Genomic DNA, 22,749 nt, shown 5'->3' on the forward strand with positions numbered 1-22,749 from the left:
TTGACCTCTACATATCCCAGGTAAGGCACTGTTTGTCCATTTGCCCCTTCTATTTCCAACAGGTTGTTTATTGGTTTGATTTTATGATCCATGAGGTAAGTATTGTAGAAAGAGTAGGGGATAGTAGTAACCTGTGAGCCGGAATCAAGGAGGCAGTTGAACTGATCTCCTTTTATTTGAACCTGACCTGTGCTCTTTGTGCCAACAAGACCTCGTGGCAATATTTTCATTTTGCGTTCTTTGGGACTGTTCATATACACAGCTTCTGTGTGTCCCACAACAGAAACTGTTTCTAGTTTAATGATTTTGAATTCTTGGCATCCCATGCTTGCTGCTTTTGGCGTAACAGTTTCTTTTTCTGCTCAACGAGACTGGGGTTTGCTTTATTTGTGCAGGAGGAGGAAAGATGGCCATCTTCTCCACACTTAAAACAATACCAAGGCTTGGGCTTTGTTTTTAACTGAGGTGAAGGAGAGTAGGATTGGTTCTGCCTTGACATGGACTTGGATTCAGCTGGACTCTTCCTGGACAGAAGTTGAGACATTTGCTGCTGTAATTTCTGAAGTTGTTTTTTCATTTCTTTCAGCTCTTCATTGGATGTAGTATGTTCACAAGGACAGGCACTTTGGGACTGAATGTGAACTTTCTGTTTTGGTGTGCCAATGTGTTTTTTCATCAGTAATTCTTTAGCATGCTGTCTGTCTTCCTCTGTCCTCAGTAGCAACAACAATTCAGAAAAAGATGGTGGGTTATCTTTCTTTTGTTCCAGCTGTAACTTGGTTATGACAGTGTTGTCCCAACACCCACGACAAAACTGTTTCAGTAGATGTTTATTAATGTCGGCAGGTGAAATCCCTCCTTGCTTCACAACAGTGTTGAGAGTGAGCAGAAGCCTTTGCAGGTAAGTGGACGGTCGCTCGCCTGGATTCTGGAGAATGTTTAAATATTGGGCATACAACTCTTCACCATCCTGTACTGTTCCAAAAGCAGAATCCAGTATGTTTAGTAAAACTGTTGGTAATGTGTTTGGACTCAAACCCTTGACCAAATCAGCTGCAGGTGATGACAGGCTTTCTGTGATTCGTCTGGTGACATGCAACGCTGGAAAGTTGGGGTCAGCAAGCAGAGACTCAATCTGGGAACGCCAAAACTCAAAATCAGCTTCATTACTTGGCTTAGGAAGCCTTCCAGAAAAAGTACGGAGACGAAGCGAGGTTGAACCAGTCAAATCAGTATTTCTGACCACATGTTCAACAACAACCCGTTGTATTTGAGGTGGAGTAAGGTCATTGGTGGACAGTGATAGCCTTGGAGCTGGTCCAGTTTGCCTGCGACGGGGTCGTGCTCCCTGGTCCGCGGAGGAATGAGCAGGAGGAAGTGAGGATAACGATCCTGATTTCAGCCCTGTTTGTGCTGGCTGTAAAGCAGTGAATTTATCCACTTCCTCTTTTACCTTTACTCTATCCTTCTCCTCATCAATGTCATCGTCATAGTCATCTTCATCATCATCATCATCATCATCGTCATTATCACCTTCATCTGCTCCTGCTGCATGCAAATGTTGGCCAATCTGGCTCATTACTGTCTTCAGGACATCTTCAAAACGATGGCCGCTTTGATCAGCGATTTTCTTAAGTTCAGCGATGTAGTTGGGCTGATTGCTGCTGCTGCTGTCCACTGTGGCTGCGTACTCGAGCGCCAAAGCAGTGACACGGAACACAAGATCAGTATTTGTTTTAGAGGCGTAAGTATAAGGTAGAAGCGGTTGTAACGCGGAAAAAGCAGTTAGATCCGCAAACTCAACGATCAGGTTTTCAAAAAAAGTGCTTGAGGAATCAATTACATACAAAGTGCGATTAAGTTTGCCATAGCTACTTAAGCAATCGAGTATTTCTTCGTCGGCGTTGGTATTAGTAGCACCAGTAATCATCACTGACTGTGATACGTTTATACCAGATTGCACAACAAAATCCATCTTTTATTGTTTTATTTGTTTTGAATATTTTACTCAAATTTTTTTTTCCAAAACTGAAATAACTGTTCAAAATGTAAATAAATAACCCAGAAAATATTCACACCCACAAGCTCCTGGCTAGCTCGCCACGTGTAACGCTACTTAAGGCTAGGCGCCTGACTACGGCCAAATATAACAAATGGCGCTCAACTAGATTCGGCTATGGAGCCCGTGGGTGTGAATAAAATACCATTAGACAAAAGTATGTTTAAGTTATTGTATTCAACTTGTTTTTTTTCTTTCATATATATATGGAGATATGCAATAATAATAATATTTATAATAACAGTGATTTTCTATAATATAACCAAAAACACAACAAAGGAAGAGAAAAAAAAAAACAACAAGCACTCAGCAACAAAACAATAAACCCTGATGTCACCCAAGAGTTTCTATTTTGGTCCATTCATGAATCCAAGGTGATCAATAGTCCATCAATCAATATCTGATTGTTTTCTTTTTTTTTTCCAAGATCCAGAGCAAATAGGTCCAGAATGAAAAAAATAGCTTGGTTCATTTAAATCCTACCGCGAAGCTGCGGTGATCCGGTAGCTCGCCATCCTGACGTGACACCGGGGGTGGGAAAAAACCTGACCTAAACAAGGTCATGAATAAAAATAAAACAAATTAGCTGTCATGTTTAAACATTGTTAAACTGTTATCCAAAATAAAAAAACATTCAACAATTACAAAAAAATAAACAAATAACTATATTCCATAAAGTGTTTTCTCATGATTTTTTTCAAATGAATTTCCAATTAAAGATCGCGATCAAATTCAAAGTTACATTCAGATTCAAATCAAGGGTATAGACCTTATTAAAGTTACCGGTAAAAGGTACAAATCAAATTAAAGTTACCGGTACAGATCAAATTAAAGTGCACTTTCACATTATATCTAAGTTTAATTGACGCAGTCAATTAAACTTAATTGACTTCCATATCGTTTCAATAAACAATTGTTTTTTTTTCCTTTTTTTTTCCCCGTTGCGCAACTCCCCAATAAAAACAAATGACCAAGCCCAGAGTTCTATAGGCCGTTAGCAAAAATCAATCAAAAAAATAACTAAAACTGTCCTAAAAGGACAAATCTACAAAAATCAAAAGGCCTATTTAATATTTTAACAATATATAATCTATTCGGCCACAAAATTAACAAAAAGAAAATGACCTTTTAAATCAATAAATAAACTTTTCAGTCATTAATGCACAGATTAAGTGGGCGTGTCGCCACCGCATTTCTATTTCCAAAGAAAACAAAGTACGTAAATTAAACGACTCACCGTCGAGCGGTCGACAGGAAACACCCAATTTAATCCTTCGGTCCTTTTTGTAAGCCTCGATCCAGCCGTATTCTTCTATAAGTTTAGAAGACGCCGAGACGAGCAGCTGGCCACAGGGACAGCAGCAACAGCGATTGAGATCCGAGTCACCTGTGACCCGTAACTTAAAGGGTGCTGTCAGATTGACCCGCCAAAATAAAATACGGGTTCCTTATTTTGTGCAGGTTACACTAGCATAACAAGTTATTCATTAAAAAGTTCTGGATGTAATGTTAAATTTGTTTTGTTAATACATTTGTAAATTTAAGAGAAGGGTTAGGGTTTTAATACTAGTGAAATAGTCACATTCATAACAACTAAGTTATTGCAGCAGATGCTGTCATGCTGACATATAACTCAGACTGTTTTGTGAGAGACTTTACAGATGAAAAATGTTGCTTTGTTTTAATATTTTGAGCTCTTGTTAAAGGCTTTGCACAATTTTACAGATAAAGTATATGAACAGATAGCAGCAGTGAGTTCAGAAGTCATACCCCGACAAATTGAGGGAGATTGAGACAGACAAGGCTTCTGTTGAGTGACAGAATCTCAGGGAAGTAAAGGAGACAGACAAAGAAAATAAATATTTTCTTTAATATTATTCTGATTTTCAATCACTGTTCACCCTGGCCTGCTCCTCTTGCCTACAGATACATGCACACAAACGCATTCATAAACTTGTGCACATATAAAGGTGCCTTATTTTTTATTGTATTTTTTTAAAGGATTTCTTGGGCTCTGGTGGCCTTTACCTCACAGTAGACTGACATGAAAGCAGGTTGTGAGAGAGGGAGAAGATATTCAGGAAAAGTCAACCGGTCGGGACTTGAAACCGTGAAGGCCAAGTCAAAGACTGAGGCCTCCGAACACAAGTTGTGCGCTCTACCCCTGCGCCACTGCCAAGGTGTCTTTCTGCTCATAAACTTTTGCCCAGCAATCTCTCAGTCTAAGTGCTATGGCAACAGTGTGCATAGGTTCAAACAGAGCACTTTGAAATATAGACATTAGTAATTTTAGAAAAAACAAATGCATGTAAAATAGACACAAATTATATGAAAATGCGTGATTATTTGTTCAGTTAGGTGCAGACTTTCAAATTGCAAAACACTTTTCAATAAAAGTTGGTGATGACAGAGCAAAAGAAGTAGATTAGGCTAATATGAGGCTAGCAAGATTAAGCTAATGTTCATATAGTCCATTATGTGTACACTGGGAGAAATATTTAAGTTGTGATTGGATTTTAGGCTTTCAACTCTAATCATTCTGCTGCTCACTGCCTCACTATTGTCACATTGCAGTCAGCAAAGCCATAGCAGTGCAACACCAGTCCAGGTAGAACCGTATCTGCATGCCCGTGGCATGCTATGTATTATAGTAGTGTTCTATAAATAATAAAAGTTCTGAAATTCACCGCGATAAACTCAAAAATATTCCTGTAAACACAAAAGCTAATGATGTTCTAGAACTGTTTTGTTTTCACTGGTATCTTATGGTGGATCTTATAATCTCTGACCTTTTTTTTATTTTTCCAACAGTTTGTTACTGCCCTGAGTTGAGGATAATGGGTTGGAAATATTAATGAGCTATGAGTTTACATCAAACTTGCAACTTATTGGCCAAAACCAATTACAAAAGCATGTAAATACCCAATTAATCCCAGTGGTGTGTTAGTCAGCGGTGAGTTTCCGCCACACTACAAAACAACTCAGCATTCAGCTTGTTTTCATTTTAGTTTGAAAACAAGCTGAATTCAAAATACAAAGTTTACCATTTTAAGACTTCAAATTACTATTTAAAGAAGGACGTCAACTAGTATATTTTGCAACAAACATTTTCTCAGAAATTGGTGTATATCTTTTTCTCCATTTCTGCTTTAGAGACTTGTGCCTACTTTTTTCATGCCTGACATTTTTCTAGTGGAGAGAAAACAGCTACATCATTCTGCCATAGAATGCCACAATGTGCATGAAACATTTACAAACGCCTCTTAATATAATGTACAATGACAAGGGGCAACAAAAACAAAGGAAACCATGATGGAAAAAATAATCTGTTGTGGATTACAAAATAGAGAATAAATAAAACAATGAGCTACAGAGATAGCTGCATATTACATCTTGCATCCTACATCTGGCAATGGCAACATTTGGATGCTCAAAGCTTAAGGCTGAATCTTTCAGAAAAGGGTTTGGGACCTATTTGGCAGTCCTATTAATCCTGTGATACAGCCACGACCTGTGTAGGATCTTTCATGAGAGCTGTATAGGCTCTAGCTCCCATCCAATCCTGACCAGAATAAAGAGGGTATGTAACATGACTGAATAAATAAATCTCACAAATTAGGCAGGTTTATGTTACTCCAGCTGTTAGTCTAGAGAGAGAATCAACAATCAACTGAGAAACCAGCTGGAAACTCCATGTGCGCCATGGTCTGTGTGTTAATATATTTACATTTAGAGTTGGGTTGTTTTCTTTAAGGTCACGTTCTGTTCATATCTACTAAGCGTATTCTTTTTTTCTAATTTCTTTTGTTTTCTTTAGTAGTTCACACTTCCTCCATTTTGGTATTTGGTTGTTTTTTTGTTTATTTTAATCCCTGATTATTGTATTCTTTTTATAAAAGGGGCATTGTTTTCTTCACATGAAGTTTTATTTTCCTCAACCTTGTTCATTGTTGTTTTATATTGTTGTACATAATTTCAGATTTACTTTTTGCTTTGAAAATTTAAATAAGTTAGCTTTTTTTTCTCCATCTAGTTAGCCCAGAATTCTTCGTCCGCCAACCATAATATTTCAGTGTTTTTTTAACTACAATTACTCATTGTTTCTGTGATTTCGTGGGGTGAAGAACTCACTAGGTTTGTGTTTTGAAAAGCACTAGTACTTGACTTGTGCCACTATTGATGAAACAAAACATTGTGTTAACTCTAGTTCCCAAAGCAGAGACAGGACGAATTTCTGGGACAAAAGTCTGTGATGTCATCGGGACCCTTTAAACCAGCAAAGAAGATGCCTCGACCTTCTAAGCTGACCTGTGCTTGCTATGCATTGCTGTGTACAAACACACACATTTGGCCACCTACATTAACTTATGCTATTACAACTCGAGGGGGATTTAGACAATTTGATAATAAATGTCCCTTGCTTTTAAAATAGTACAGTTGCTGCCACTATTTTTTTCTTTTAATTTTACCATAAATATTTATAGCAAAATAAATTCTTGTTCACAGCAGCCAAAGCACTGGGGAACAGTACTTGTAATATCTGACGCATAACTTTGGCTCACTAGGGCCAAGTTCTCAGTGATGAAATAATCTAAAGCGTGCTGGCCACCTGTGCTCCTGGTAAATACAATGAATTGCATGAGGCTTGTTTTTTATTTATTCAAGTTTTTCTTTTTTTGTTGTTTTGTTTTTCTTTATGCATAGAAAGTGAAAATGTGATTGCTTTGATATTTAGCTTGTTTTCTTTATAGTCATACCATGTTTTTGCAGGTTGCTTCGTGACCCTTTTTAATACAGCTCTGTCTCAACAAAACTATAACATGATAAAATTGTGGTGAATATCTTACATGAATCCGTAATATAATTTAAAAATACAGAAGTTTCTTAAGAAGACCTTTATTCTGCTTACTCTTCTACTAAGGCAATAGTCTCCCATGCAAGCAACAGCTGATTCATCCTTCTGAAACACTGACACAAAATGCAGAATAAACATAAATGTTAGAAGCACAAATGATAACCTGCCCCTGAGTTTCACAATTTTTCAATCTGTTTCACTCTTACAAAAGAAAAAAAAATAGAAAATAACTTCTAAATAATACATGTTCTGTATTCTATTATTGTACCAATTTCAGCTGAGCACTGTTGGTGTCCAACAGAGCTAATGATGCATTACACCCTGGAAAGATGAGAAAGATGGAGCTCCAGCGGCTCATGAAAATGTTGAATTGTTTTCATTTGCTGAAAAAAAAATATTCTGCAAGTAGAAAATAGTAGCATGAACACAGAATGTGTGAAGACAGCAGAGAAAACAGGAAGGTTGGCTGCAATGTTTTGATGCGCCAGGTGGGGAGTCATTATTGTTTACATGATGAATTACAACTTAATAATCTTCCCTCTGAAACAATAAAGGTCATTGCAGTTACCATAAAACCAGCAGGACATTGACTTTTCAAGTGGTAACTAGAGCAAATGTACGTCTCTCTACATACAGTAACTTTAACGGATTTTATCTTTGTATATTCTTGGATTTTGTTTGGCAAAATAGTTGAAGAAACCATATATAAAAAATTTTTGTACATACAAAAAAATATCTACCTTGTCAGGTAAAACGTTCATTCAACATCTGAACTACCAAAATAAGTATTACCCAGCATTTAGAGCTCCCCTGTTCCAACATAGATCAAGAACCCTCATACTTAATTTACATAACAGATTATTTCATTGCAAAGTTGGTAGAATTGGGAAGTTTCTGCATGCAACATATTTAATTTCACATCAAGAACAAGGATCCAAAGAGGTACAGAACAATGTCAATTCAATCTCAGAGAAAAGCACACTTGCACACAGCACATTAGGTCTGTTTCACAGGACAACCCATTACCACCCTTTGAAGTGTGTGAGCTGCTAATGGCTTTAGATCCCATTCAGGGAAAGCCTGTGTTCCGTCTGGCCATTAGGTAGCTGACTCAGTCTGCTGACTAAACAAAACATGTTCTTTGCCCTTTGGGTGTTCTCCTTATGCTACTGCTTAGGAGACAAAAGTATATATATTTAACAGTTTTGGTTTCTTTAAAGTTCATGATTAATACAGACTAAATGAACAACTTTTTGAGAAGCTCCAACTTAGATAATCCTTTCAGTCAGTGCTTCTGTGTTGGCGCTACTTTTAAGCAATAGGCAAAAGAGGCCAAACTGATATATCTGACATTTTATGGCAGTTTGAATTGCCCCATTCCAATCTTTCACAAAAACATCAGCCAATTTGAGATCGTTTTGAAATCGTCTGTAGCTTCTATCCCACTTTTACATCATTGATGTGAGACAGGCATACATCATAATTCTGCACCAGAAAAAGTCAGACTCAAGAAATCTGGAGGTAACCAATCTCTTAAAATGAAGTCTGTGCCAGTGAAGTGCAATCCCACATCACAATTCCATCATTCCTGGTTCTGACTACACAGGCTTCTCTACAGAAGTTGCAGTCAGTACTCCACAAAAGGTCTTTTTTGGGTAATTTTTCATTTAATTATTTATTTGTTTGGCTGTAGTGCATTTTTGCTTTAGTTTGGTCACTTTTTGAGTTATCTCTGATCAAAGATGTTTTTCATCACACACAATTTACATTTGACCAAAATATGGGACCCCACATTGGGCTTTAAGGGCATCACTTTACACTGTATCCCCAGAGTATATTTCCTTTGCCTCTAATTTTACTGTTGATCGAATTGAACGCTTGTCTTCCATCTGACTAAAAGGCAATTTGACTGCAGTTCCAAAGTGCATGTCAACTATACTTTCCGTTTTACACAAACATTTTGGAGGATGGTGAATAATAAAACAACTTTATATATCCTTGTGCCAACAAGACAAGTTTACACTTACATTTCTGAAAAACATGGATTTGATAGGGTACTCTCTGAGTGGATATATATTCAAATCACATCACAAATGTATTTGGTCTTCTATATACTATTCACAAAACTCTCTGCTCATCCCAGTCACAGATTAAAGAGCTAAAACAGATCTGGGATCAACCCCACTCTAATCTGTGCATGTTGACCATCATTATTTCATTTGTAGCTAAAAGAAATACTTGAAGACACAAAGACCATATATCAAGCAATGAATTCAATACTTATACAGACTGTGTATATGGGTACTAATAATTATGAAAGCACATCATGAAATTCAATAGCAGGCCTTTATTATACTTCTGTTTAATTGAGGAATTAATGAAATTCCAAATTAATCAGCTAAGCAGCTGAAGGATTGACCTAACTGAACACACTGCTGATAACTTTAATATTTCTGAAATGACTGACAATGGCTCTGTATTGAGCTTATTGTTAATAAACTCACACAGTTTGATGTCATATTTTAAGTAAATTTCACATCTTCCCACAAAGGTCAGGATTAATGAAAATACTTCTGAAGAGTACATGAACAAACTGCATTATAGCAATGAGAAAATGAAAAAAAAAAATAACTGGGAACTTGCATAAAGACTCAATCTCTTTATTTTGTGAAATCAAAAACTTACCAAAACAAACCATTCCAGATTTAGCTGAAGCACATGTTGGTGCTGTTTTAACATTCGGGCTTAGTTATTTTAATTTTTTTTTAAGCTATTGTCTCAGTTTCTTCAAACTTATATTTAATATGCCTCTAAGAATTTTAGAGGCAGGAGTATCTGTATCTACTGGAGTTCTGAATCTTCAAAACTTTTAAGAACATTTTCAAAGTTTAGTGGTTTCTCATTGAATGTAATCAAATAACGCATACGTGTAGTTGATAAAGCTGCTTGTTGAAAGATTAAGTCAAAACATGCATTGCTATTTTAAGGAAAAAGTGACTACTCATAATGCCCACTTCGTTTATTTCAAATGAAATAATTTCCTGATATTGCAAAAAAAACAGAATTTTTCTAATCCTGTGTTATATATTTTGCATATGACAAAAATACAGGAATTTGACATATGACTAGAAGAGCACCTTAGGTTATGCTGCACTTCTTACATCTTGCTGACAACTAACCTGTGCTGATCTCATCTCTTTTTACAAGTAGAGTTTTTGTTTGTATTTGAGAGTTAATTTTATTATTAAGGCTGAACAATATTAGAAACTGTTGTGTCTACTAAGAAAATTTTTACAAAATCGATAAAGCTCAACATATGTTGGATTAAATATCAGACGTCTGATTAGTATTTTTAGTTTTATCATTTTTTTCTTTTTTACAACTCAATAGAAGAGAAATTAAGAACTGGCATTAAGCATTTGCACGTTTAAACTCTTAAAATGACCAACACAAATGTCAAGGAAATGCAGAGGGGGTGTTCTGTCTTGCTCTGCCTATGTAGAGTACAAGTGGATGTCGATCATTGTATTAAAAAAAAGACACAAATTTAACCGAGTGACTACATAAATAGAGATATGACTTAAACAAGCTCATCAGCAAAGACATACAAAACAAACAAAAAAAAATGATATACAAGTAAAGAAACTAAGAGAGCTGCACAGAGGTAAAATATAGAAGACGGTAGATAAAAGAAAGTATAAAAGGAAGCAGTGACCCCTGTCAGACAAATCTCAGCTCAGAGTGTAACAGCAACTTGAACCTGAGCTAATGGACCACACTCACATGTACCTTCAACTCTTTTTTCCCCTCCATCTTGAACACACACAAAGTTACATTTTAGATTACACAAAAACCCACTAACATATAATAGGAACAAGACAAAACACACAATCTTTCTCTTTTCTACAGACACAAATATATGTGACATTTATCAAGTGTTCTGCTGAGCAAGTTATTAAAGCTGAGCCCAAAATAGTAATTCATGAAATCATGATATTAGATATGTGATGCTGGTTTAAAATATTTCTCAATATTTATATTTTTTTATTACATTGTCAGAATATGAACTAGGTAATATGATGTTCTTCAAATAGACAGAGTACAATCAATTTATCATTATTGTTGCTGTAGGAAGACTAAGGATGAAAAATAATTTATTACTTACTTATTCAGAGATTATTTGGGCAAACTCCTGTCAATACTGCACCACTGTAGAAAAGCTCGTCAGTCTTTCTGTTTGTTTAGTTTTTTAAACAGTCTTACAAAAATACTCTTTAAATATGCAAAGAATCTCATTAGAATTTCAAGGAAATCGCAGCCTGTTCCGCATTTTGTTATGCTCTATACTACTTCTAAAAGTATTGAGAAATGTTGTCTCCATTAAAAGAAAATGACACCTAAGCAAAAATCGGGGAAAGGGTACAAAATTAAGAGCAACACTGTGGTCTCCTATATTCAGAAAATAAAGCTTGGAACTCTTGGTAGCCTCCTGAGATCTGGTCACCCAACGACACTGGGTTATTGTGGAAGAAAGATCTAGGTCAGAGAGGTGACCAAAAACCCAACAGTCACAAAGACAAACTCCATCGTTCTCTTGTAGACACAGAAAAACCATCCATAACATGAACCCTTGCAAACTCCACCAATTAGCCCTTATAGTGGAGTGGCTGGACAAAGCCTCTCCTCAACAAGCTGCAAGGCCATCCACTTTATTTGTGGTAAGAAATTAAATGGACATTGTCAGATCAGTGAACCTCAAGGCAACATTTTGCTTTGAGGCCCCAGCATCATGTCTAGAGAAAACAGACACAGCGCATTACCTGACTAATAATAATAATAATTAGGCCTGTCACGATAGCTAATTTTGCTGAGCGATTAATTGTCTCAAAAATTATTGCGATAAACGATAATATTGTTTGAAGACCTTTTTACACTGATTTAATGGAAATGACATAATAATCCATGCGATTTCCTGCCAAAGATAGATACACTTTATTTTCAAAAGAATATTTAACACTGGAGCTGATAAACAAAATAAGCAAAACAACCAAAAACAAAAATAAAATGGATTCTCAGTCTCCATTAACAATAAATGTACTTGAATAAAAACTAAACAACATAAAGCCAAAGTGTAAATAAATACTGCATTCAACCAAAAGAGGGCAGATTATGAAGTCTGTATATTATGTTGCCCTTCAGTAATAATTAGATTTAAATAGAGAAGATGGGCACATCGACTACCTGATGCAAAATTTCACACTACATGATTTTTTGCTCCTATTTTTCCCCTTACAACAATCTTAGCACGTTGGTCTTTCTAAGAGTGTGTGGTGTGTTATGGTAGATCGTCGTTGCCGCTCTGATCTAAATCAGGTTTTTCCCCGACTGGGATCTTTAAGTTAACGCAGACTGTTCAATGTGACAGGTAGCCAATCAGAAAGCACGGATTCTCCTCAGTGTTTTCTGAGGGGAAATTACGTCGGGGAATCCCAAACAGCTGACACGGCGCAACTCGAAGTCCAGCCGACGTGGAAACAACATTAATGTTTATTCAACATGCAAAGAATATAGAAATGACAAGAGGAGGAGTTGGAGCGAAATTGCAACCGCAGTTGATAAACCCGGTAACTTTTCAGCTGTTCTTTGTTAACGTGACGTAAACAGGTTCTAATGATTTTCATTCGGTCAGGACTTTACGCTGACACTAGCCACATGCATTGCAGGTAGATTGTAGTAAAGCATTGATTAATGTCTGGTTTTAAAATTAGTTCACTGGACTTGTAGCCATTATTTTGTGCCCATTGTTGGACACCACACGGCAGGACCGAACCCGATCGAACCGTTAAACCTAGGATTTCTGTCGGCTAATGTGTGATCTCAGGTTTTAAAAATGGGCGACAATCGGCCGACAGCTCTAAGATCGTGTAGTGTGCGCTGGGCTTTACAATAAGGAAATGAGGAAGGGAGGGTCAGTGGAGAGCACCGGAGTTGAGCCTTTTTTCATTCGGTGTCATCAACAGAAAGAGAAAAAGGCCGGAAGAGACGATAATGCCGATAATTGAAATGACATCGATAGTTTTAATTTATCGTACGATTAATCGATTTATCGTTTATCGCGACAGGCCTAATAATAATAATAATAATAATAATAAGCCTTGGCTGCTGGTGGTGGTCAGAAGGTCTGGTTGTGCTGATCATGGTAACCTCACTTCTGTCTAACTGCTCATGACAGCTGTTTCTACAATGTAGTTCACCACAATCAATGTGTGAAAGACTGAATGCAGCTTAAAGCATTTTGGTGTCCTCTGGACTGGATAAACCGCTATAAAAGAACAGGCCATTTACCTACACTTACATCTACATAAACTCACTAAAAAGACTTAAAATGGAAGAGAACTGATGTAGCCCATCACTCTTCATTGAACTAGAGAGGATATCTATAGAAGAATTTGAGAAAATATTCCAAAACAGGTCTGCAAAGCTTTTGGCATAAAAACATTGAATATCTTTGTAAAAAGTTATGTTTGTCATTTTGAGATACTGTGGATAAATCTGGAAGATTATAAAACGTGGACAGGTACCAAAACATTCTAGTGGCACTGTATGGGTCATGTAAATGGTTAGCAATAATGCAGCAGGTGCCAGCATGCATTGTTAAAAAAAAATAAGCTTAACTGTACTACATCTGGAAATTAAAACCAAGTTGTAATTTCATCAATTATGTTTTTTTGCATGGTAGAGCGGTTGCCTGGCAGCAAGAAGGTCCTAGGTTCGATTCCAGGCCCGGGGTATTTCTGCACAGAGTTTGCATGTTCTCCCTGTGCATGCGTGGGTTCTCTCCGGGCACTCCGGCTTCCTCCCACAGTCCAAAAACATGACTGTTAGGTTAATTGGTCTCTCTAAATTCTCCCTAGGTGTGAGTGTGTGTGTGCATGGTTGTGTGTCCTGTCTGTCTCCGTGTTGCCTTGCAACAGACTGGCGACCTGTCCAGAGTGAACCCCACCTCGCGCCCAGAACGTTAGCTTGAGATAGGCACCAGCGTCCTTCCCGACCCCTCTAAGGGACAAGGTGTACAGAAAATGGATGGATGGATGGAAGTTTTTGTACTTGTGAAAACAACTTAAACAGAACAAATGCTATATAATATAATACCTTTTGATGCATCACACTACATATTTCAATGGTGTGGAAAATTTGTCCTACCCAAAAGAAATACTGAGTTAGGGTTAAGAATGAGAACTGATGGGTGAAATATGATCCAGCCTTAAAGTAGCTTCTCCACTGAAACAGAGATACAGTCATACACTTGTTTTCTCTCTCTCGCCTTACTGCTCCTCAAAGTCACAGGAGTATACAGCTCTGTTTTTCAAGTGCCCCAACTGGCTACCTTTCCATTCTATGTCTGAACTCTTCCTCTAAGTCTAAAAAGAAAAAGCAAGAGTGTTTCTTCTGTGGAAGTGGACCAAAGATTAATTCATTTAATCTTGGCCTGTAAATAAGGTATTCACGTGCCTTAGAAAAACAAATTGAATGTAAAGGCTGAAAGAAATAACATTTGTCTTCACTTGAGCACAATGCCCTTTTTCACTGCACTTTTCCACATGAGTTGGAAATGAGATATCCGACATACAGTATGGCCAATATAGACCCATACAAACACACAGGCCAACAAACCTACTCTTTCACATACACACCTCTAAAACTATACTAATTGTACATTGTTTTATAAGGACAAAGTAATGCAAAGTAAAAGACAGACCAAAAATAAAAAAAGGTTTGTCTACAAGATGTTGGTATCTACAGTATTTGCGTGAGTGATGCCAAGACTGGTGAACAGATGTTATGCTTTGGATTTTAAAGTGTAATCCCTAGATTTATTACCCATCAGGCAAAAGTTCAAATGGTTAATGTTGCTGGATATAGGTTAAACATGAAAAAGGAGAGATGGAATATATTGCAGGCTAAGTGCTCAGGGTAATTTGCAATTAATTCAATGGCAACTTTAAATGGGGGGTGGGGCAGTAGGAAGGGTCCTTTCTTCCAATTCCCAACACTCATTAAATTTATTAAAGACATCAATTTATTTAAGGTTGGGTGGTAAAAGCACCAATATAAGCAGATATGTCCAGACCTCTTCCTCTCACTCCTCAAGCCAGCCATGTGATGTAAACTAACTTGTTTTTGGGTCTTTTAATACTAGTGGAATAAGTCTAAAATATGTCACTTGAGAAGAAGTCAGGAGTCATCTTTACGACAAGAATAAACAAATTCATATGACTGCTTTTAAAGGAAGAGCAACTCTGAAACCCTGTAAATGGCTGAGATCCAGCACTTTCCCTGAGGATAAGCCCAACAATCTCCTAAATGTCAGCATTGATTGTAAACACATGGAGCAGCATGGTTAACAGATAGTGCCTAATGGTGCAAAGGTCCTGTTTTGAAAGCCATTTCTATTCCTCAGTGGATTTTCACCTGTAGTCCTATGTTTTCCCAAATGCATGTTGGGTTAATTATGACACTCAGTTCATTGAATGGGTGGCATGGTTGTGTTACCCTGCATTGTCCCTAGCGATTGTCCAGGATATATTTGCACTGGCATGATGACAAGCTGGGAAAGGCTCCAACTGGGACATGCTCCATCACCCTGCAACTCTCAAATGAGTAAACCAGATATGAAAAATGAATAAACTCATCTGCTTGTGGCTCAGTGTATAGAACCCACATTAAATTTCAGATGGTGATCAAATATATTTAACTTACATTTTGTGCGAGTCTTCAGATCCCCGACTATTTGCACTGATAATTTTCCTTACATTGATTACTTTAATTGAAAAATAGCTAAAGGTGAATGAGGTTGTTCATGGTAGTGAGGTTGTATTAACAAGTCAGCAGTAGGGACTTTTCAGACCCACATCTAGTTCTTTCAAGTATTTTTGCAGCATTTAGGTCCTAAATAGCAGTGTGACAAACAATGCTATCACAAAGCAAATTTAGTAAGTTGTTAAAATATAGCAAAGGTCACAAAACACTGTTAATTTCATTTATTTATTTATTTAGGTATTATTTTGTCACCATGTCTTTAGTAAGCCATTTCATCTTAATATTTGTTATTCTATATGTGCCAGTACATGCTCTTTACACTTTTACATAATAAAATTAGTGAACGATGTATAAATCAGCTATGCAGCATGAATAAATAATCAAGCTCTTAAAATGCTGCTCATTGAAAAAGACACAGCCGGTTCAGTCTTTCAATAATGCCATGGATTAACTCTCACAAATGCAACAAAGACTAAGCAAAGATCAGCACTGGAGGTGTCAAACCACATCTTTTTCATTTTACTGATAAATACCACCTTCTCTTCTAGTATTTCTTTTCTGTTCCCTCACTCTAAATCAGACATTTTGTCCAGTGAGGTGGACCAATTTTGATGACTGCTACCGAGAATAACTTCCACTAGAATAAACTTCTGATTCATATACACATGAAAAACACATACACTTACACTGTCAAATACAGTCAAGCATGAAGAGAATACGTCTGGAGGTGGATAGTAACTACTTTAACATTCTAAAACTCTGTTTGCTGTTTGGTTTTTAATAAATAGATTTCACATCAGAAAGATTAAGCGATCCAAACAGGTGTGTGTCTGTGTGTGAGCATGACTAGGATAGAGAAAAAGAGAGTATTATGTAATGTGTGTCCCTGTTTTTGTGGGAACAAAGTGTTATGTTACTGACATTGTTAGGAGAATAACACTGTATAAGTTGTCAGTGTACATTTGTCTCTATGTGTCCTTGTTTCAATAGTGGAAACGGTTGATAGGCTAGTAAAATTTATTTTCAAGAAAGACATTCCAATTTTTCAGGGAGAAATTCCTGCACTCATTCAAGTCTTACCAAATGCCAGAACTATTTCTTCCCTGTCATTGAAATGGAGTATGTTTATTAGGATTTGTTACAAGCCTCCAAGAATGTTTGGACAACATTTGGGAAGCTGTTCTAGGTAATTATGAAAGCAGGACTTCTATGCCTGGTAAAATTAGAATGAGCTTTTTAGGATCCACTGTGATGGACTGGCAATCTATCCGGGGTGTACCCTGCATTTTGATCAACACTGCAGTGGATAACACACAGTGAAACATGTAGATGCACATATTCCAATCCCTGTGAATCAAATCGATTTAGGGATGACAAACAAGTGAACCACATTCTCTGATGTGTAGCAATTTGGAGGGTTGACACTGGGATGCTGACAGCCATGGACTTCCCCCAACCTACTATCACCTAACTACACGCTCATTAAAAAAGTATGGACACTTGGTGGGTAAAAAAGAAAATTTTCTTACACCACTAGAAGCTTGGGACAATTTTACTAATAATTAAGAAAAATATCCTTCTGTCTGTTTTTGGCTGCTTAATTTTTGCAGGATCACAGAGGGGTTAGTGCTCATCACCAGTCAAAAGACAAGAGGCAGGGTACACGCTGGACAATTTGTCAGTCCATCAATTGGAAAAGCAAAAACAAAACAAACAGACAAACAAAAAAAATCATGCACACACACTCACACCTAACTTAAAACAACTACCGTAATTAACCAATCATACTTTGGATAATAGGATGGCACTGAAGTATCCTGAGAGGAAATCCATGCATGCAAACAGAGGGCACAAAGAACTCAGCCGCGGTACAAATATGGGACCTTCTATCTACGAGGGAACAGTACTATCAAATGCTCCACTATCCACCCTGCATGACAAGAGATCTCGAGTTTTTCAAAGTCAAGAGATTCTGAAATTTCAAAAAGGAATATTTACAATTTGATGTACAAGCAGGCCCATAACTCCCTCAAAAAAAAATAGGATTTTTATTTTTTTTCAGTTTATGAATATTTGTAATTATGAATGAGCCGAGGAGGCATGTGAGCCGACAGACTGAGCAGAGGAAAATTGATGAATAGAAAAGGCATGGGAGATGAGGATTAGATGTTGAGGAAGGAGAAGAATGATGACCAAAACACTTAGAACTCAGTGAAGTGAAGGAAAGGTAGTGAGACAGGTGAATCATTTAAGTACTTAAGGTTGAAGCAGATGATAAAAAGGCAACAGGACATAACTGTTTTTCTCGGGGGAGAAGGTCAAGTGAAAAAATCAATAAGGCTGAAATTCTGTACTCTCATAACTGTTAAAAAGAAAAGTGCAAAAGAAGGCTGGATTTAAGAAAAAAAAGAAAAACTATTTAGCTTAGCCTGGTAAGACAAACATGGCGCTGCAATTAAATCCAGTACTTTTCCAATTTCTTTGGTTTACTTGGCTAAATGCATGGTGAAACATACACACACACACAAAACACAAGCAGGTGCTCACACACAAACAGCCAAACATAGCAACACACCAAGTGCAGAGCTACTCTAATCTGAGCCAAACCAGTCTGCTTCCTCCTGCCTTAATCCTATCATTATGACCCCCCAATGGGAGCATGTTAGAGACATGTTCAGTCACAAGACAATGATGTTGAAACAGGTTTTTCCAAACGGTTTGGTTAATGTATTAAATCCACAAAATTTCAAATTCAATTTAGATCTTTTAATAAAATCCACATATGTTATGACAGTGACTCAAATGGAAAACTGACATATACTGCAATCCAAAATATCTAAAACATATGCCTCAAAGGTCTGTGTTGGCATTTTATATATGTTTTTCTGTTTGTGATAATCACACCAACAAATTATAAGATGATTCAGTTTTCCTGCTACAAAAACTAAAAGCGATGTACTCATTTTACGCAGTCACCAGTAAACAAATTGACAAATTGGAGACAAGCGACAAGTGCTTTTTAGCAGATGCAACATAAACAATACGACAAGCAGTCCTGACTGATGCTTGTGTGAATGACTTGACAAGCTTAATGAGATGAGGACAGGCTAAGCTCATTCTGCATCAGACAGACTTTATGGGTAGCCAAGCCCATTTAGATTTAGTCACCCACAGTGTCACTAACATAACTTAAAGGTATAGCATTATTTCTTTACATCCAAGAACAGTGTCTCTTACTGACACTTGTAGAAACTGAGAAGCAGTATCAAACAGAAAAAAATATATACCTGTTTAAAATAAACTTACTGGTCAATCTGCCCCATAAATGTGTAATATTATTTTCCATTATAGTGCAAGCAAAAGATCAAGGGAATTGATGGGCATATCTCTCACTCTAATGAAAATAATCTTCAGCATTTTAAATTGATCATCATCTGTACTTTGAACTCACTAGTTTGTAGCACTATTAGGTAGATCAATAGAAGTTCATGTTTTATTAACAAAAAAATACATATGAACTAAAATGTAAATACAAAAGCTGTAAACATTTTTGACCTAAATTGCCATGTTGCATGATGTTGTGTGCTCGCTTTAAAACAAACAAACAAACAAAAAAAACGCTACAATAGTGATTCAACAATAAACAAAAACTAAAATGTCCTTGTATCTATCAGAATAAGTGTAACTGATCTGCAGGTAATACCCCTGAAAATTAATCATACTGCCAGGCACTTCTTGCTACGTTATCTCTGACTACTAAAGAAAGAAAGAAAAACACAACCCGTAGTTCAAAAAACACGTTTTATATTCACTTTTTTTTTGTTCCACTTCGTCTTCTGTCACCGCACACAGCCCCACACACACGCGCGAATCGCTAGCAGCAGCGTCTCCCTCTTGTCGCCTGTCAGATGGAATGATTAATGATGCGCGACCCCGCAAACATCCATCCAGGACCGGAGAAACACTAGCGATCACCGGGGGAATCGGTCTCACTGAACCTTTCGGCAGAGTCTCTGTTCGCCAGACCTTAATCGAAGGAAGCGCGGCTAATCTCAGTGAAGCAAAATATGACTGCTGCTATTATGGGTGACAGAAACGATCATGCAAGGTCCATCCTAAAATAACCAGAAAGTCAGTTTGTTATATATGGAGAACAGCTAAAAAAAAAAACTGAGAACTGTAAAATGAGTTTGAAACAGCGCGAGACAAAATAAAAAGTTAAAAAGCTGCGTTTTAATTATAATAAAAACAATATTTGCGTTCCGGTAGCCATGTGTTGTCCATCCACTTAACAATAATGATTTACACTTGGTGTGTAGACTGAAAACAAGCACACTAAAGATAGTGCTAACGGGAACATTAGTAGTCACTATCTTTTTTTTTTTTATGGAAGACAGAGCAATTTAAAACATTTACATTTCCTTTGAAGCAAACCTGCATTTCTAAATTAACCTGTAAAATCAGTAAATAAAACAAGAGCTTAACTGTTTCCGGAACAGACTACGTCTAAGTTGCGAAAAACAAAAACAAAACACCACCACTTCAATCCTGATATTTCCTTTAGTATCTCAGCCCCGACTACAACCCTCCCAAATCATACTGAAATCTCAATCGCCCAAACATATGTGTGCTAAAAATCTCTTGTTTAAAGATTCTGGCGGGCAGCACGTGGAGATCTAAACTCTCGGGGTAACCCCTTCTTCCTGTCTCTTCCCTCGGTGCAGCCTGGCACCGTCCACCGCTGCCAGCACACAGAAAGCTCAGGTTTGGATCGGTGACACAATCTGATTTCCACCTATGCACAGCACCCCAAAACAAATCCAAACAGAGAAACACTTAACAACTTACGGGTTGTTGGTAGAGCTCCGTGAACACTGTTGACGTGGCAGAAAATCCACAAAACAAGGGGTAATAACAACGACGGTCTCTGGGCAGGACGCTGCCGGTGCATCTTCATGGCCGGTGAGGTGCGCAGGCAAACGGGAGAGGGACCACGGAGCAGAGAGGCGAAAGCGCCAGTGAGATCCGTCAGCCTCGCTTTGCGACTGAGGACTGACAGAGAAGAGCCTGGCGCAAGTGCTCTCACTCTCCCGCTCTCTCTTTCTCTCACTGCCTCACGATGATGTAAGGCTCACGCCGTCAAATAGGCTGGTCTTTACTTGCAAACCGAAAGCAATTATTCCTGCCGCGACTTCGCCTCCTTTTATTGCGACTCCCGACGGAAACAAAATAAGCGAGTTTTCTCTTATCCTTAAGAACGACTTAGTACGACTACAGTGTACAATGAAGGCTGTGGTAGTTCAATAAGGCATGACAGTGCGCTGCTGAGCTGATCTCTCGACTCATGCTCTCCGATGCGCTGTCCGTGGTGCTGAACTTATCCCACTCTTTCCGTATCTCTCTCTCTCTCTCGCTGTGTAACCCGAGTTCCAGTCTCTTGCTGCCAGACAGTGCCCTCCTCCCCCAACCCTTCTTTGTATGGAGGTGGTGTTATACCCCGAACTTGTACTTTCCCCTTAAGCCAAAACCCATCGAAATATGCACAGGAGTTGGAGACACCACACACGGCTTGAAAATTCTCCTTACAAGTCATATTAAAAGTCATGTTACAACACCAAGCTCCAGCGTATTTTACTGGACCGTGTAAAAGATCAGAAAATGATTTAAATAAATAAAAATATGAGAAGAGTGTTTAGGCCTTTACATTTATCCCACTTCAGTCAATATTTATAATGCCACATTTAGTTAATTACAGCTGAAAGGCTTCTGTGCCATGACTCCCCCAGGCTTTTACATCTACATTGAGAAATGTTTGACCACCCTGCTTTAATTGATCTGAACCATTCTATTGTGGCCTCAGTTCCAAGATTTGAGGCTGCTGCTGTCCTTAAGATAAACCACAGCTCCAGTTTTATACCATTTAATATCTAATGTGTTCTCCCATCCCCCAACACTGCCATGTTTTCCATTTTATCAATTTTCAAAGCAACTCTGCTCAGATTTCCTGTAACTGCTCTACATTATGATGCTACCACCATCCCATATGGAGAGGGTGTACCCGTTTGGATATGTGGTGCTATTTTACCACCAAACAATTCTGCATGTAAGCAAAGAAATTTAATTTTGGTCACATCTGAGTGGAGAACTTTCTTCCTTCTCTGCTATGCCCCCTCGATGGCTTCTGGCAAACTGAAAATTAGGCTTCTCTGAGGGTTTTTTCAACAGTTGGCCCATTTTTTTTAGCTATTATTCCATAACGGTCTCCTTTTTTTGTTGAATGTAGAACTAATATTTGTGTTGATAGTTTCTCCCACTTGAGTTGTGGATTTCTTTAGCTTCACGAAAGGGTTCATGGGACTTTTAACTTGCATATAAATACATATAGCATTAATATAAAGAAACATGTTTAGAGGTTTGTAAATTAAGTCTCGAAAAACAGATATTCCCAGCTACTGGACAAATTAACATCCAGGCACACAAGTGACGTTCTGTCTTTGGTCAGAGCTATTCTAAAGAAAATGCCAGTCTTCTTATATAATTTGCCTCTCTTCTTCGTGGCCATTGTCATTTTCCCAACCTCCCCCTCCTCTTCTGTCTGTTGATTGCTCCATCCACCCACTTCATTGTGCCATTTGCCGTTTTAGTGTTCCTTTTTCTACACAAGGACTGCAAATGGGTTTGTCAGTATGTCATGCATGGTAATTTACAGACATCGTTCAGCTTGTTTTTACAAAAAAAAAAAACAACAACAACAACAAAAAGATAGTGAATGGCCCCCACTGTAGATGATTTTTAACAAAAGAACGTTGATGACAGCAGTGATGAATCTCCTGAGGAATCATGTTTTGTGAAGCATCATGTTCAAGTGAAGTGGGAGATTTTCCACAGTCAGCATCAAGCATGGCTGCGTCACTGCTGCTATCTGCCCACTGTGGGACAGAGAAAATAAAGTTCTGCTTTTATTTAACCTTGTCCTCTGCAGTATCATTTGAAATGTGACCTTGGACTCAAATCA

The 22,749-nt window shown here is 37.7% G+C and overlaps 1 protein-coding gene across 2 annotated transcripts in view; it reads right to left on the reverse strand.

The window, feature by feature from the left end:
- cntnap2 (contactin associated protein like 2) overlaps nucleotides 1-21,084 on the reverse strand; it is a 298,543-nt gene extending 277,459 nt beyond the window's left edge. For both annotated transcript variants that reach the window (XM_023326735.1, XM_023326734.1), the window contains exon 1: nucleotides 20,583-21,084. In XM_023326735.1, the coding sequence (XP_023182503.1) occupies nucleotides 20,583-20,691 (109 nt within the window). In that variant the 5' untranslated portion in view covers nucleotides 20,692-21,084. The remainder of the gene's footprint in view (nucleotides 1-20,582) is intronic.
- Nucleotides 21,085-22,749: the final 1,665 nt, after the last annotated feature.

The sequence above is a fragment of the Xiphophorus maculatus genome, chromosome 21 (assembly GCF_002775205.1).
Source record: "Xiphophorus maculatus strain JP 163 A chromosome 21, X_maculatus-5.0-male, whole genome shotgun sequence".
Taxonomy (NCBI): Eukaryota; Metazoa; Chordata; class Actinopteri; order Cyprinodontiformes; family Poeciliidae; genus Xiphophorus; species Xiphophorus maculatus.